The following is a 15,033-nucleotide window of genomic DNA, read 5'->3' as shown; positions in this document are numbered from 1 at the left end:
GAGTTCCAAGTACTCCTCTGGAAGCGGGTACAGCTTGTCCATAGTCCTGCCTACCCTCAGGGACGCCTCCGGAGTCTCCCACTCTCTGGATAATAGCTGTAGGCGCATGTGATGGAAAGGAAACGTCTTCGCTGGTGGGCGGAGACCCGCAAGAACAGGGTCCCCTTTCTTAGTAGTGGCACTGGAGGCTGGGGACTCCTGGGGAGGCTCGATGTCCAATTCATCCAGGACATGAGAAATGAGAGGGTCCAACTCATCCCTCTGAAAGAAGCAAAGGACCCGGGGATCATCACCTTCCACTTGAGCCAAGGGGGTAGGGTCATCCAGGTCGGGATCACACAATGGATCCTGGGGGAGGCATAAGATCCGGGAGGGCAGGCTGGGAAACCACCCTCACTCGAGAAGAGCCGGAGGGAGCCTCCGCTAAGGACCCCTGTTGTGGAAATCCGGAGCCCTGAGAGATCCCAGCTGAACCCTGGGATTCATCTAACCTGATGACCTTTGGTGGAGGAGGATCAGTATAGAATCCTGCTACTGCTGGCTCAGCCGAGCCAGGTAAGCATTATGCATCAGCAATATAAACTGAAAATGGCCTGGGGGGAGGATCCCCTCGAGGTGGGTCTGCATCCGGGAGGGTAGCCGGCGTGAGTACCGGCGGCGAGGGAGCCCGGCCGAGGTCAGAATCAGTGGTCCCTGCGTCAAAACAGGAGACTGAGAAATCAAAATGGCTGCCGTTCCCGCGTTGGACGGGAACGGGGCCTACCCCTCCACAGTCAGGCGCGCCTTTACGCGCAAATCTGAGCGTCGCTCCTGTCTCGAGGTGCCCTCCCCACCCTCGAGAGCTGGAATCTGGACTCTCCACAAGCGGAGCATCGAGCGGAGCGCGGCATGGAGGTAAGTAGAAATAAATAAATAAACCTCCGGAGGCTGCCTGCAGCGAAATAAACGCTGGTCCTCACTAAACAGTACAGGCACGAGACATGACTGTGTAAACTCAATTATTCCTCTTATTTTATTTTTTGCACAGAGGGATGTCGCATCTCTGACAGTCTCAAGCTGCTCCTGAGGAAAACGGCATCTCAGGCCAGCAGTGGGTCGCTCAAATGGGGGAGAGGTTGGACCACCAACTTACACCCCAGGCAGCAAACAAGACAGTGCTGAAATATAAAAAAAACATCACTTACCCCAAAGAATGGAAAGGAGAAATAAAGAAAACAGAGTGACAGGAATGTCACTGATAGGAGCTCTGCCTGCAAGTTCAGCCAAACAAAAGAACTCCTGAAATAACCCTTTTTTTTTTTTTTTTTTTTAAAGATCTATCCAAGTCAAAGTAAAAAGAGAGAAAGGATGAAGAAATTATGGAAAAGAACTATCCTTTCAAAGATTAGTGGGGGAACCGTAGGTGCAACCCGCATCTGCTGGAGTCAGAGTAATACTGAGGGGATACAGAGGGCGTACCAGCTAATAAGGGACCGCCTTCTCAGTTTTTGCTCTGACTCCATCTGCTGGAAGGAGGAGACAACCCATGGTTTGGACTGATCCTGTTACATACACGGAACCGATGCTTACCTGTGGTACCAGGCGTATGGGGATCCACAGTCTGCAATCCTAAACTCTTAGGTTTGGCTGGCTCTGCAGACTGACTGAAGAAAAGACTGCAGCTCTTGAAAAAAATTCCACCGAAGAAAGGGGATGTCGGTCCTGCACCCACTAAGTTGCCTTCCCCTGCTGACAAACCAGTTATGTGAGCCAAAAACCAGGAGAAACATCTGACAGGTCCCCCTCCAGTCTGATTCCCACATCATGCTAGGAAGGGCCGGGCTCAGCCAAATCAGCTGGAGACAACTCTCCCTAAGCCTCCAAGCAGTGCTGACACAAGTTAGAGGGGACGCCAGGCTGAGATGCCCAAATATGCAAGCAGCACAAAGGATAAGGCACTTAGGCTTCTTTGATACTGGTGCCATGGATAAACACTCACTAGCAGCATGCTCCCAAAGGCGTCTGACAATTGTGTGCCCAACTGCGCGTCCGCACAAGTGAGCCTGGACAGGGTGCCCACAAACAAGCTCTGTCCAATAAACGCACACTACGAACACCCAAACTTTAGGTGCCCAAAATGCAGTCCAGGGAGGTGCCCACCTGGCACTTACCTTAACGCCCACCCGTGAAACATCAGACACTGTTTCACTGTAGACTTGCGTGCAAACGCCACCACTGCCTACCACATGGCGTCTGAGAAAAGCCTGAGAGCGGGGCCTAGCCAAAAGGCTGTTCAACCCGCCAAGCTGCCACAACTCCCCAAGCTCCCCTGGAGGCGGAAACAGATTTCGGATCAGCGCACAGAGGCTTGGAGACCAGAAGAGGAATGCAATCCCTCACTCTTTTTTTTTTCCCCCCAATATTTACTTTTTACCTGAGGTCAGCCCATCTCGGCCAATTATAGAGTCAGTCTCTGGCTGCAAGGGAAGAGGGCAAAGGCCTTCACCGCCGCACTCAACTTCCTATATCCGCTAGCCTCTCAGCTGTTTCTCTCTCTACAAGACGTCCAAACTGGAAAACCAGCTAGCAGACCAAGGCACTCTGGAAAACATGGCTCAAGGAGGGACATAAGGTACCACCATTGTCACACTGACAGATTTCCTCTGCAGAAGCGGCAGAAAGCTTGCAACGCCAACCTAGCTGCTCTGGTTTTCAGACAGTTTCCCGACGTTTGACCGACCAACTGGAACCTTCCAGCGACCATAAGCCTGTACTGATTTGCCTTGGCAGACCGTTCCCCAACTGGACAGGCTGGCAACCGTGGGCACTACTCTCCAGACAGGTATTTCCAGGAGCATTCCCCGGTGCAAATGATCTGAGAGGAGCCACCAGTTGAGACTGGGCCGAGCAAAGTCCATAAGGGGAACGCGAAGGTGGAACTGTTCAGAAACGGGGTTACCACGGGAAAGCAATGCTGATTGTAGTGGGCTCATATGAGAAAGGCCTCTGGCACCAACCCTAAAGTGGAAGTCATGGAACCAGGGACCCGCAAATCATCCCCTACCTTTGGAGGATCCTTGGACAACAAATCCCGAATCTGGCCTTGCAACTTTACAATGAAGTCCTCTGAGGAAGACTGCCACGCGATGTGCCGAACAAAGCTCCCAGGAATTCCAAAGACTGTGAAAGATTCAAGTGGCGTTTGGCAGGGTTGACTACCCCAACCGAGAGACTGTAGTTGAGGCACACTGTGCACCACCGAACAGAGCTCTACCGAGTTCGACCGAAACAGCCAATCGTCCAGATAGGGATGCACAAACAAACCTTCTTTACTCAGGTGCGCCGCCACCATGATCATGATCTTGGTAAAGGTTCTGGGAGCCGTAGCCAGGCTGAAGAGAAGGATGTAAAATTCAAAATGATCGCCCAGGATGGAGAACCGTAAGAACTTCTGGTGGTCCAGATGGGCGCCGATGTGCAAGTACGCTTCGGTGAGATCGAATGACGCAAGGAACTCGCCCTTGTGAACGTACACTGCGACTGATCGCAGAGTCTCCATGCAAAATCGTGGAACCCAAAGGCATCTATTGACTTGCTTCAGGTCCCGTATAGGCCGGGATGAGCCGTCCCCCCCCCCTTTTTTTTTTACTCCCCTCGGGTGGGGGGGGGGGGAACTGGACCTATTGCCCCTATAATCAATCAGGCGCCTCACCATGTCTCTGACCGCCTGACGCTGTTCTTCGTAGGAACAAGAGATTAGGAAGCGATCTCGAAGGCGCCGAGCGCACAGCCTTGTCTTACCACTGTGAGGAGCCATGGGTCTGAAGCTAACTTGGTCCATTCCTCGTAAATCTGAGACAGTCTGCTTCCCACCAGCGGAATGGAAGAATGGACCATGCCCATTTCATTGAGAGGATTTACCTCCACCTGTGTACTGCGAGAGCCCAGATTTCCTGAATCTGCGGCCACGAAAGGACCGAGACCATGATTGCTGCCGAGCTGCAGGTTGCCTGGAGGTTTATCCACCGGCAAACGATGGACCTTGATTTCTCCCAAAGAGTATATTATATCTCCAAATTCTTTCCCAAATAGCAATGTGCCCTTGAAGGGCCAACAACCAAGTTGAGCCATAGAGAAGACGTTGTCTGACCAATTTTGTAACTACAGGAAGCGGTGGGCCGAGACAGCCGCCACACTGGATTGGGCTGATGTCCTAAGTTCAAACAAGGCATCCGCACTACACGCCACTGTGGCTCCCAGATGTGCCGCCTGAGTGGCTTGATCCTGAGAAAGAGAAATAAGATTCTGAAGATGTTAGACCCAGTGAAGCCCTGCGCACAGGGAAAAAACTGCTGCACATAGCAGCCCGGACCCCTAGCGTCGACACTTCAAAAATGCGCTTAAGCTGCACTTTAAGCTTACGGTCCTGCAGGTCCCAAAGCGCTGTTGCTCCCGTTACGTGGATTGTGGGGTTTTTTGTTTTTTCTGGGTACCGCAGACACTGTCGCGTCCACCTTAGGCACTTAAGAGATCCGATGCTCTTGCAGGCAGGGGATACCACCTATCCATGGTCTTACTGATCTTTAACCGCAAATCAGGGGTGTCCCACTCCCGGAACAGCGAATCAGTGACTGACAAAAGAAAATGAAAAGACTTTGTCGAACCCAGGAGTCCCAGCCTGATCAGATCAATGTTTCCCAATCAGGAATCCTCCTCAGGTACCTCAATACCTAATTTCTCCAAAACAGCCAGAATGAGAGGGTCCAACTCATTCCTCTGAAATAGACGGACCACTTTGGGGTCATCTCCATGCATGCCGTGAGGCTTAACGTGTTACGAGTTGTCGTCAGGAACCATCCCCAATGGGGGCTTGGTCCCCCAATTTGTATCAGCCGGGTCAGAATCCGTTGAGGAGGCCTCGCCATCCAGACGGGTTGGAAAAGAACCCCAGAGGGACCGAAGTATCCCCTATGACTGGAAGCCAAGGCCGCTTGGAAACACATGCTCCAGAGGATAGTGAAGCAGCTCCTGCCCCCCTCTTGGCAGCTTTGCGGGCTTTAAATGCTTCGTGCAGAATCATTATAAAATCTGATAAAAAATGAAGAGAAGGCGTCAGAAACATTCTCAGTACCTTGTGTTTCTCATCATTGGCCACCTTTTCTGCCCGCTTGCTCCCCTCAGGAGCCTGTAAATGGGGAGACAAGGGTGTGGGAAAATTTCCCATCCCAAGTGTGGCAAGCTCCGCCACGTGAAAAATTTGTAAAATGGCCACCGTTCCCGCACTGAGCGGGAACGGATGCACTGGTTCCAGCCAAGGACACCCGAGCCCTGCCGTGCGGTGTGGAAAATGGCGCTGCCGGCGTTAAAGGACGTTCCCGCCCCACTGGGGAGGCAAGCCGAACAAAGGTCGTCCCCAGTGACTCGCGCGTGCACGCATCATCCACTGTACGGGCCGCTCGGCACGGCATGAAGAAAAAATGAAGAGAAAATGAAGATGCTATCAAGAGAAAACAAACCCACCCCTAGCTCAGCATGGCACTCTGCCGCTAACAGGAAACATTTTTATTTATTTGTAAACCTGTTTGACGTCTTCCTGGGTCTTCTGCCTCTGCGGTTGAGTGAGCCGGACTCCCCGGTATCACCCGAAAGCTAGGGAGGGATTCAGAGCCGACAGAGGTCCTCAAGCCCTGGCTCACACTGCCTCAGATACCAGGGGGGATGGCCCCCTCGGGACCTGCCAACCCCCTGGGAGGCTCCAAAGGATGCAGAGAAGAGAAGCCCTTCTTTCCTTTCTGGCTTTGTCTTCTTTTTTTTTTTTTTTTTCTTGCAAAAAAGGAAAACTTACTCAGGAATCAAAATTAAATTCCGGTCTCTAATGTTTTTGTTTTTTTTTTAAAGAACTATCTTACTAAGACCAGACTGTAGGTTTTGCACCTCCACCATCTGCTGGAGACAGAGAAATACTGACGGACTGTAGGTGGCACCTCAAGGGTATACGATGGAGTCCATTAAAACTTCTCTGTCTCCATTTCCTGGAGGGGAGGCAAAACCCAGGAGTCTGGACTGATCCGGGTACGATGGTTTGGAGGAGAAGTCCATTAATGGCTATTAATCAATTATACTTAGGGAATAGCCACTGCTATTAATTGCATCAGTAGCATGGGTTCTTCTTAGTGTTTGGGTAATTGCCAGGTTCTTGTGGCCTGGTTTTTGGCCTCTGTTGGAAACAGGATGCTGGGCTTGATGGACCCTTGGTCTGTCCCAGCATGGCAATTTCTTATGTTTAAGAAGTTAGCGTAGATTAAAAAAGGTTTGGACAAGTTCCTTGAGGAGAAGTCCATAAACTGTTAACCAAATAGACTTAGGGAATAGCCACTACTTATCACTATGCAACAGCAGCAGCAGCAGGAGCCATACGTAAGCCTTTCAGAATCTTTTAGTGGGTCCAGTCGCACAGTTCTGAAAGCACTGCATGAGATCAGTTTTCAGGCTTTGATATAACACATTGCCAGCAAGTTACCTGGAAGTAAAAGACTTGCAGCTGCTAGGAACTGATTCCTCACCAGAAGTTCCACTAGATCGCTCACTGTGCAGTTTGTGGTTCCCCAGTCAAAGAGTAATTCACATGTGGGACTCTTCCCCATTTGAACTGATCCTTCAAATCTCCTGAGAGCAAGTTAAATGTAAAAGACAAAACAAAACATAAGTTTGTTTTAGATAAAGCATGAAACATAATTCAAAAATAACTTCTAGCCTGGCATTTCTTATGTTCTTAATCTCCAACCATATTCACAGATTGAAAGATGTGACGTGAAAAACTACAGTTCAAAAACATTTTTTTGTATGGTTTTGCTTCTGCATAAAAAGAGAAGTATCATTTAATTCAGAAATACATAAAATGTGGGGGGGGCGGAGCCACCACGGGCTAAGATAGCTGCTTGAACCGAGAGCTCCTGGATACCCAAAGCTAGAATCTGCGTCCATCGCAAACCATCCCCCCCCCCTTGCAGCGGATTTTAGGAGCCCCACTGTCTTCTAACCTTTTACAATGGCTACTAGGCGAAAAGGAGCTGATCTCAGCCAATATTCCTATCTCAAAGGAGGACCGGATAGCGAGGGCTTATCCGCCACTGAGGGCCTGGAGATGGCTGGTTCAGGGGACAGAGAGGAGGAAATGCCATCGGGATAGCCATCGCAGCAGCCCTCATCTGTCCCAACAAGGGAAGAATTTCGCCAATGGTTTATGGATTTGAGAAAGGACTTAAAGGCCAATAAACAAGAAATGCTGGAAAGACTGGCAGAGATTAGAGACGAAATGGCAGAGATAGGCCACAGGGTGGATGAGTGTGACATCCGCCTGGAAGCTCAAGCTGATCAAATTGAAAAGCTAACCACTCGCTGTGACAAGATGGACAAAAATGAGACCGACATGCTTCTCAAACTAGAGGACTTGGAAAATCGGAATCGCAGGTATAACCTGCGATTCTGGGGAGTCCCTGACACAGAAAACTATGCTGACAGCCTCGAGGTTGTCCGATCATTGTGCAAGTTTTTTCTAACACAAGCGCGAGATAGCACCCTGGAAGAACAGGAGTGCCAATTGAAAATGAGATAGCATATCAAACACTGGGCCCCAGGATGGGGAACCAGCCGCGAGACATCATTGTGTGCTTTCTCAGATATCCCATAAAGGAAAAAATGCAAGCCGCAGCACGGAAACAACAATCATGGGACTGGGAGGGGCATTCGATTGCGGTGTATGCTGATATCTCGCCAGGGACCCTAAAGCGACGGCAAGCATACCACTTTATTACCACCCTGCTTCAGAGGGAAAATCATCACTATCGTTTGCTGTACCCGGCGGGCATCGCAATCTCCATATGGGCACCATGTCCAAAGCTTTCACCCCGGAAGAGGCGGCCATTTTGAACAACGCCGGCCTCCAGATACAAGTTACAACCCCTGCAGCGCGTCCAGAACAGAGCCCCCGAGGTGGCAGCGCGTGGAGAAAGGGGGACAAAGATTGTGCTGGAATGCAGAGCCGCTCACCACCACTTCAGAGGGACCTGGGTGATCAATGGACAGCCGGGATCAGGCACTGATCCCTGATAAGTACATGTGATTTCAGTGACTGCTTGTTCTCATGTTACTCTCTGCTGTTGGGGGCCTGATGGCCGTTGTTATTGTTAATGGATTTAAGGTTATAACTTCTCAATGCAGTTGGTGCGTAGCCTGGGGGGGGGATGGATTTGTGTAATGGGAATTCTTATATGTGCGTATGGGGGCGTCTGTTTGACCACCATCTAGCAGTTACTGAACCCCGCTGCAGTAGCAGGAAGGCCATGACACCATGGCATTCAGGTGGGAGGAAGGGGGGGAGGGGGGAGTAGACTGGATGAGAGGAGCTTTTCTTATAACTTTGGGAGGCAGAATAGGCAAGGCATATGCGAGGCCCCTCCAGCGAGATGGTGCAATATACAGGTCACGAACGCTAGTAGCTGGGTTACCAGTTCGTTGGTACAACCTATTAGCCATTTTATGCAACGGGGGATGTACTTCAAGACTTTGGACATTAAAATAGTATTATGGCACTTCATTGTTTCTCCTTCAATGTAAAGGGCCTTAACTCACCCTGGAAACGACACTTAATTAGGCGGGAGGTCTAGCAAGCCAGGGCCTCCATCATTTGCAAAGAAGGTATGAGCACCTCCTCGCTTGGCCCGGCTTTACCTATCGCTTTTTCTCTGCCGCTAGCAAACGCAGTAAATGTGCGGGAGTGTGTATCCTTTTAAAACAGGGCTTTGATTATGTAATCCAAAAACATGTGGAAGACGAACAGGGCAGATTCATACTGGCTAAGTTTCAATATCAGGGGGAATTAATCACTGTACTGAATTTTTATGCACCTAATACTGACCAGAAGAGCTTCTATGAGCGTACGGACAATCTCCTTGATCGGGAGGGGGAAGGGACGGTAATATTGGTCGGGGATTTTAATTTAACTCTTAACTCGATAATTCTGGAGGGAGCGTGATCAGCAGTCGCCCTCATAGGAAACTGTTGCAGGTCTTGATTTGTAAATGGCATTTATTGGACATTTGGAGGCAGAGGCATCCTCATGCTAGAAACTACACTTACTTCTCTGCACCACACCAATCCTATTCCCGTACCGATTATTTTTTGATAGACCGCATGGTGGCTGGGAGGGTGAGGAAGCTGGCTATCAATTCCATCACATGGTCCGACCATGCCCCCGTAGGTTTGGAATTAGATCAAGCTGGAGGGGAGGGGGGGTACCATCCCTGCAAGCTAAACGATTCCCTACTGGCAGACGGCAACTATTGCAATGCACTGCAAGAACATATAGCTAATTATTTACAATGCAACAAACCTGCGCTCCTTTGGGATTGCCTAAAGGCTGTGGTTCGAGGCTATCTTATCTCACATGGTACACATGTTAAGAAACAAAATCAGATGGCTAATGGAAATAGATACTCTCTCTCTCTGCCACACATAAACAGACACTATCCAAGCACATTTATGCCAAATGGCAAAGGGCTAGGGATGAGCTACAGGCATTAGAGGACTCCGTTTTGGCCTCCAAGATGGCTCTGATCACTCAGGAAAAATCTGAATGGGGGAACAGATTGGGGAGGCCCCTCGCCCGTTATTTGAAACAAAAACAGGCCCAAAATCAAATTACAGCAATCAAAAGCACAGACAATATTCTAATCACCTCCCCATCGGATATTAGAGTTAGGTTCCAGCAGTTCTATGGCGCTCTATATGAAGTGAAAAGCACCATTACCGTAGATCAAATTGACGTGTACTTAGGGGGCTTACACCTGCCAGTTCTAACTGAGGATAAACGTGCCTTCCTGGATCGAGATATTACCCCTGAGGAATTCCAGCAGGTCATAAGGGACTTGAAAGCTAATAAGGCGCCCGGGCTGGACTGATTTACCCCACAATTCTATAAAAGAGTGGCACCAGCGGTGGTTCAGCCTCTGACGGAACTTTTTAATTCCCTCGGCTCGGGACACTCACTTAGACCGGGAGCGAACGTTGCAGGCATCACTATCCTGGGTAAGCCAGGGAGAGATCTTACCAAATGCGGTTCTTACCGCCCAACATCTCTCATTAACGTTGATCTCAAACTATTGGCTAAGATCATGGCAACTCGCCTGAACGCAATTATTGCTCTGTTTATTCACATAGACCAGGCGGGATTTATCCCAGGGAGGATGGCGGCAGATAACATCCGAAAAATAGTGGACTTAATAGAGAGGGTCCAGGGACAGGAGACCCCAACTGTACTGTTGTCAAGATGCCGAAAAAGCTTTCGACATGGTGCACTGGGACTTCCTATTTAGCACTCAAAGTTATGCGATTTGGCCCACAATTTTTAAATTGGCTCTCCCAACTGTATAACGAACCGCAGGCCAGAGTGAAGGTCAATGGTATTTTCACGGAAACATTTCAGATCAACTGAGGCACTCGGCAGGGATGCCCCCTCTCAACCTTACTGTTCGCACTCTTCCTAGAGCCTTTAGCCATCCGGGTCAGAAGAATCTCATCATTAAAGGAGTCCCTATCGGTGAGTCTGATTATAAAATGTCAATGTTCGCCGATGATGTCCTCTTTACTTTAACGCAACCATCCCAATCCCTAACTGAAGTCCTTAATGAACTGCGTGGTTTTGGTGAGGTGTCTGTTTTCTCATTAAACGAGGACAAATCGGAAATCCTTAACATTAACGACCCTGCAAGCGAGCTCCCTAGCTTAAAAGCTTCATTCCCTTTTCAATGGGCCCCAAAGAAGATTAAGTATCTAGGTGTCTACATTAGCAACAATTTATCTGAATTGTTTCAGATCAATTATCCCCTCATGAGGAGAATTTCTGGGGACTTAGACAGGTGGTCGGCACTGTATTTATCCTGGTTTGGCAGGATTGAGTCAGTCAAGATGAACGTTCTTCCGAGATTGGGATATCTCTTCCAAGCCCTGCCAATAACTATCCCTCCTATTGCTCTCAAATGATGGCAACAGAGAATCGTCTCATACATCTGGAGAAGGTGGCCACCTCGGATATCTCAATTGGTATTATATAGGCACAAACTACGGAGTGGACTAGGAGTTCCTAATTTTAGTTGGTATTACGCCACAGCACAAATGAGGGCCATCTCTGACTGGAATAGGACTGGAGAGCAGAAACAGTGGATAAATGAAAATTGGTTCTTACCTGCTAATTTTCGTTCCTGTAATACCACAGATCAGTCCAGAGAAGTGTGTTGTGTATCCCTACCAGCAGGTGGAGTCAGAGAGCAAAACTTTGGGCACTGCTATATATACACAAGAGTGCCACCTGCATGTTCCCAAGCCCATGCTAACATAACTAACTAGCAGGAAGAGGTTGAACCCCAAACAAAATAGACAACCTCTCCGCCGTCATAACAAAAATCAATGAGAACGAACAAGAAGAAACTGCTCCATCGAGAAATTCTGTCAACCTGGAGCTCCATAACTAAATACAGCAAATCTCAAGCAAAGGCAGTCTTTCGGTGTCTGAAGAAAGGGGTGGGCCTCTGGATTGATCTGTGGAATTACATGAATGAAAAGGTAAGAACCAATTTTCATTTCCTGAACATACCCAGATCAGTCCAGAGAAATGGGATGTACCCAAGCCACCTTACACTGGGCGGGAACCCGAAAGACCCGCATGTAGCACACTCTCACCAAAGGACGATTCATCAGTAGCCTGAACGTCCAAATGATAATGTTTAGTGAAAGTGTGTAAGGAAGACCACACTGCCGCCCTACAGATCTCCTGAGGCGACAGGAGTTGACACTCTGCCCAGGAAGTAGCCTGGGCCCTGGTGGAATGAGCTCTGAGGCCCAAAGGCATTTGCTGCCCTCAGGCAATGTACGAGGAACCTATAGCTTCCTTAATCCAACGAGAGATGGTCGCCTTAGACGCCTTGTCCTCCTTTTTGGGACCCCCAAAAAGGATGAACAAATGATCTGAATGTCGGAAGTCATTGGTAACCTCCAGATAGCGTAACAAGGCACGCCGCATATCCAAAAGATGAAGATCCTGATCCTGAGAGGAGACCTGAGATCACTATGGAAAACCCGGAAGCTCCACTGTCTGATTGACATGAAAGGCCGAGACGACTTTGGGAACGAAAGACGGAACCGTAAGCAACGAAACTCTATCATGGTAGATCCGCAGGAAGGGGTCATGACAGGACAACGCCTGTAATTCGGAGATCCGACGAGATGAACAAATGGCCACCGAAAATACCGTCTTTAAAGGTCAGATCTTTCAATGACACTCTTCGGATAGGCTCAAACGGGACTCTGCAGAGAACACGAAGCACTAGATTCAAACTCTAATCTGGGCACAGAGGACGGACTGGAGGACGGAGATGTTTGACCCCCTTGAGAAACCAAACAATATCCAGATGGGCAGCCAGTGAAACACCATTAACATGTCCCAGCAAGGCACCCAGAGCTGTGACTTGAACCCGAAGGGAATTGAACGCTAAGTCTTTAGTGAGCCCCTGCTGCAGGAAGTCTAGCACCTGTGGAACCTTCACAGTTAACGGATCACAGGAACATTGATGGCACCACGACACAAACAGCTTCCAGACTCTAACATAGGCCAGAGAAGTGGCCGGGCGCCTCGCCTGAAGGAGAGTGGAAATGACCTGTTCAGAATATCCCTTCAAGCGTAAATGTCGCCTCTCAAAAGCCAAGCCGCGAGAGAGAAGTGATCCTCCCGATCCGAAAAGATAGGACCCTGGCGAAGTAGATGTGGCAGATGAGCCAGCTGCCACAGGACCCTCCAGAGCCATGCGAACCAGATCCGCGAACCACGGGTGACGCGGCCACTCTGGTGCCACTAGCACCACCCTGCCCGGATGGAGTTCTATGCGACAGAGATGGCGCCCGATGAGCAGCCATGGAGGAAAGGCGTACATAAGAATTCCCGTGGGCCAGGGGCACACCAGTGCATCGAGACCCACCAAACCCTGCTCTTGCCAACGGCTGAAAAAAGTTCCGTCTTCGCATTTGCCCTAGTTGCCATCAGATCCAACTGCGGCACGCCCCACCTGGCACAAATTAGATTCCACGTGTTGCGAGAGAGTTCCCACTCCCCTGGATTGAGTTGTTGTCTGCTGAGAAAATCAGCCTGCACATTCTCCACTCCTGCGACGTGAGAAGCTGCGATTCCCTTGAGATGGCGTTCTGTCCAGGCGAATAGGTGGCGCGCCTCTAGCACCATTGCGGGACTTCTTGTCCCTCCTTGCCAGTTGATGTAAGCCACCATCGTCGCATTGTCGGAGAACACTCAAACCATTCTGTCTCGTATCCAGGGAAGAAACGCTTGTAGGGCTAGCCGTACTGCTCTTGTCTCGAGTCGACTGATGGACCAGGAGCCCTTCGTCGGAGACCAGTGCCCTTGGGCGGATCTGTCTGCACATACCACTCCCTAGCAGGCCAGGCTGGCATCGGTGGAGATTATCAGCCAATCCAGCGTTTCCACATCCACTCTCTGGCCCAGATTGTCGCACGATAGCCACCACGATAGACTGAGTCTGGAATCGGGAAGCAGCAGCATTGGAAAGTGGAACTGTTCCGACACTGGACTCCAGCGTGACAAAAGCGCATATTGTAATGGTCGTGAGAGAACGCCCAGGGAACCAAATCCAAGGTGGAAGCCATTGAGCCCAGGACCTGCAGATGATGCCATACTGTGGGATCTGCAGCAGAGCGTGGATCTGGTCCTATAACTTTATCAGACGATCCTCTGCAAGAAACAACTTGCCTTGCCAGGTATCGAATCGCGCTCCCAAGTAAACCAGTTCCTGGGCGGGTTCCAGGTGACTTTTCTGCAGATTGATGATCCACCCCAACGATTGTAAGGTGACCATCACCGTGTGTATTGATCTCTCGCAATCCTCCCGAGACTTGGCACGAATCAACCAGTTGTCCAGGTAAGAATGGACTAAGATCTCTTCCTTGCGAAGAAAGGCCGCTACCACCACCACCATCACCTTGGTGAAAGTCCAGGGAGCAGTTGCAAGACCAAACGGGAGGGCACGAAATTGGAAGTGCTGACCCAAGACCTTGAAGCGCAGGAACCTCTGGTGATCCAGCCGGATTGGAATATGAAAATATGCCTCCGTGAGGTCCAGGGACGCTCGAAACTCTCCTTTTCGCACCGCCGCCATTACCGTCCGCAGGGTTTCCACACGAAAACGAGGGACACGCAGACAACGATTGACCTTCTGAAGATCGAGGATGGACAAAACGTGCCCTCCTTTTTGGGAACTACGAAGTAAATCGAGTACCGACCCTGCCCCTGCTGTTTTTCTGGAACTGGGACAATGGCTCTGAGTTCGAGCAGCCGTTGCAGGGTATCCTGTACCGCCACGCATTTGGTATGAGAGACCACTCGGGACTCCATGAATGCCTCTCGAACCGGATGCGAGAACTCCAGGGCGTAACAGTCTCTGATCACCTCCAAGACTCAGCGGTCCGAATTAATTCTTGCCCATTCCATGTAAAAGTTGGATAATCTGCCTCCAACAGCGTCGACGACGGAATGGGTACTCGTGGCTTCATTGGGCGGGTTTACTGCTTCCTGCCCAGAGGTGACCAGAGACCCTACCAGAGCGGCGACCACCACAAAAGGACTGCTGGCGTCCCGATGCTTGCTTAGTACCAGACGGAGTGGAATATCTGCCAGATCGAAAATGGCGAGAATCCCGAAAACGAGCTCGAGGGGGAAAAACTTTCTTGGAAGTTCTTCTATCCTTGGGTAACCTATTGCCCTTTGATTCCCCAAGCAGCTTGACCAACTGGTCCAACTCTTCCCCGAAGAGCAGCTTGCCTTTAAAGGGAAGATTACAAATCTGGGATTTGGAGGACAAGTCCACAGCCCAATTCCACAACCAGAGAAGACGACGAGCTGCCACCACGGACTGAACAGAGGTCCGAACGAGATCGTAGAGTGCATCCGCTTCGTACGCAATGCCTGCTTCCAAA

At 50.0% G+C, this 15,033-nt stretch overlaps 1 protein-coding gene across 7 annotated transcripts in view; it reads right to left on the bottom strand.

The window, feature by feature from the left end:
* The window catches only part of IRAK4 (interleukin 1 receptor associated kinase 4), a 92,077-nt gene that overhangs the window by 71,180 nt on the left and 5,864 nt on the right, over nt 1–15,033 (bottom strand). For all 7 annotated transcript variants that reach the window (XR_003858553.1, XM_029615193.1, XM_029615192.1 and 4 more), the window contains exon 3: nt 6,500–6,645. Coding sequence is in view for 6 of the 7 variants with exons in the window: in XM_029615193.1 (XP_029471053.1) it covers nt 6,500–6,645 (146 nt within the window). In the remaining variant the exon portion in view is untranslated. The remainder of the gene's footprint in view (nt 1–6,499; nt 6,646–15,033) is intronic.

This window comes from Rhinatrema bivittatum, chromosome 9 (genome assembly GCF_901001135.1).
Source record: "Rhinatrema bivittatum chromosome 9, aRhiBiv1.1, whole genome shotgun sequence".
NCBI classification, from domain to species: Eukaryota; Metazoa; Chordata; class Amphibia; order Gymnophiona; family Rhinatrematidae; genus Rhinatrema; species Rhinatrema bivittatum.
The sequence above is the reverse complement of the archived record's forward strand: the minus strand, read 5'-3'. Positions and strand labels throughout refer to the sequence as shown.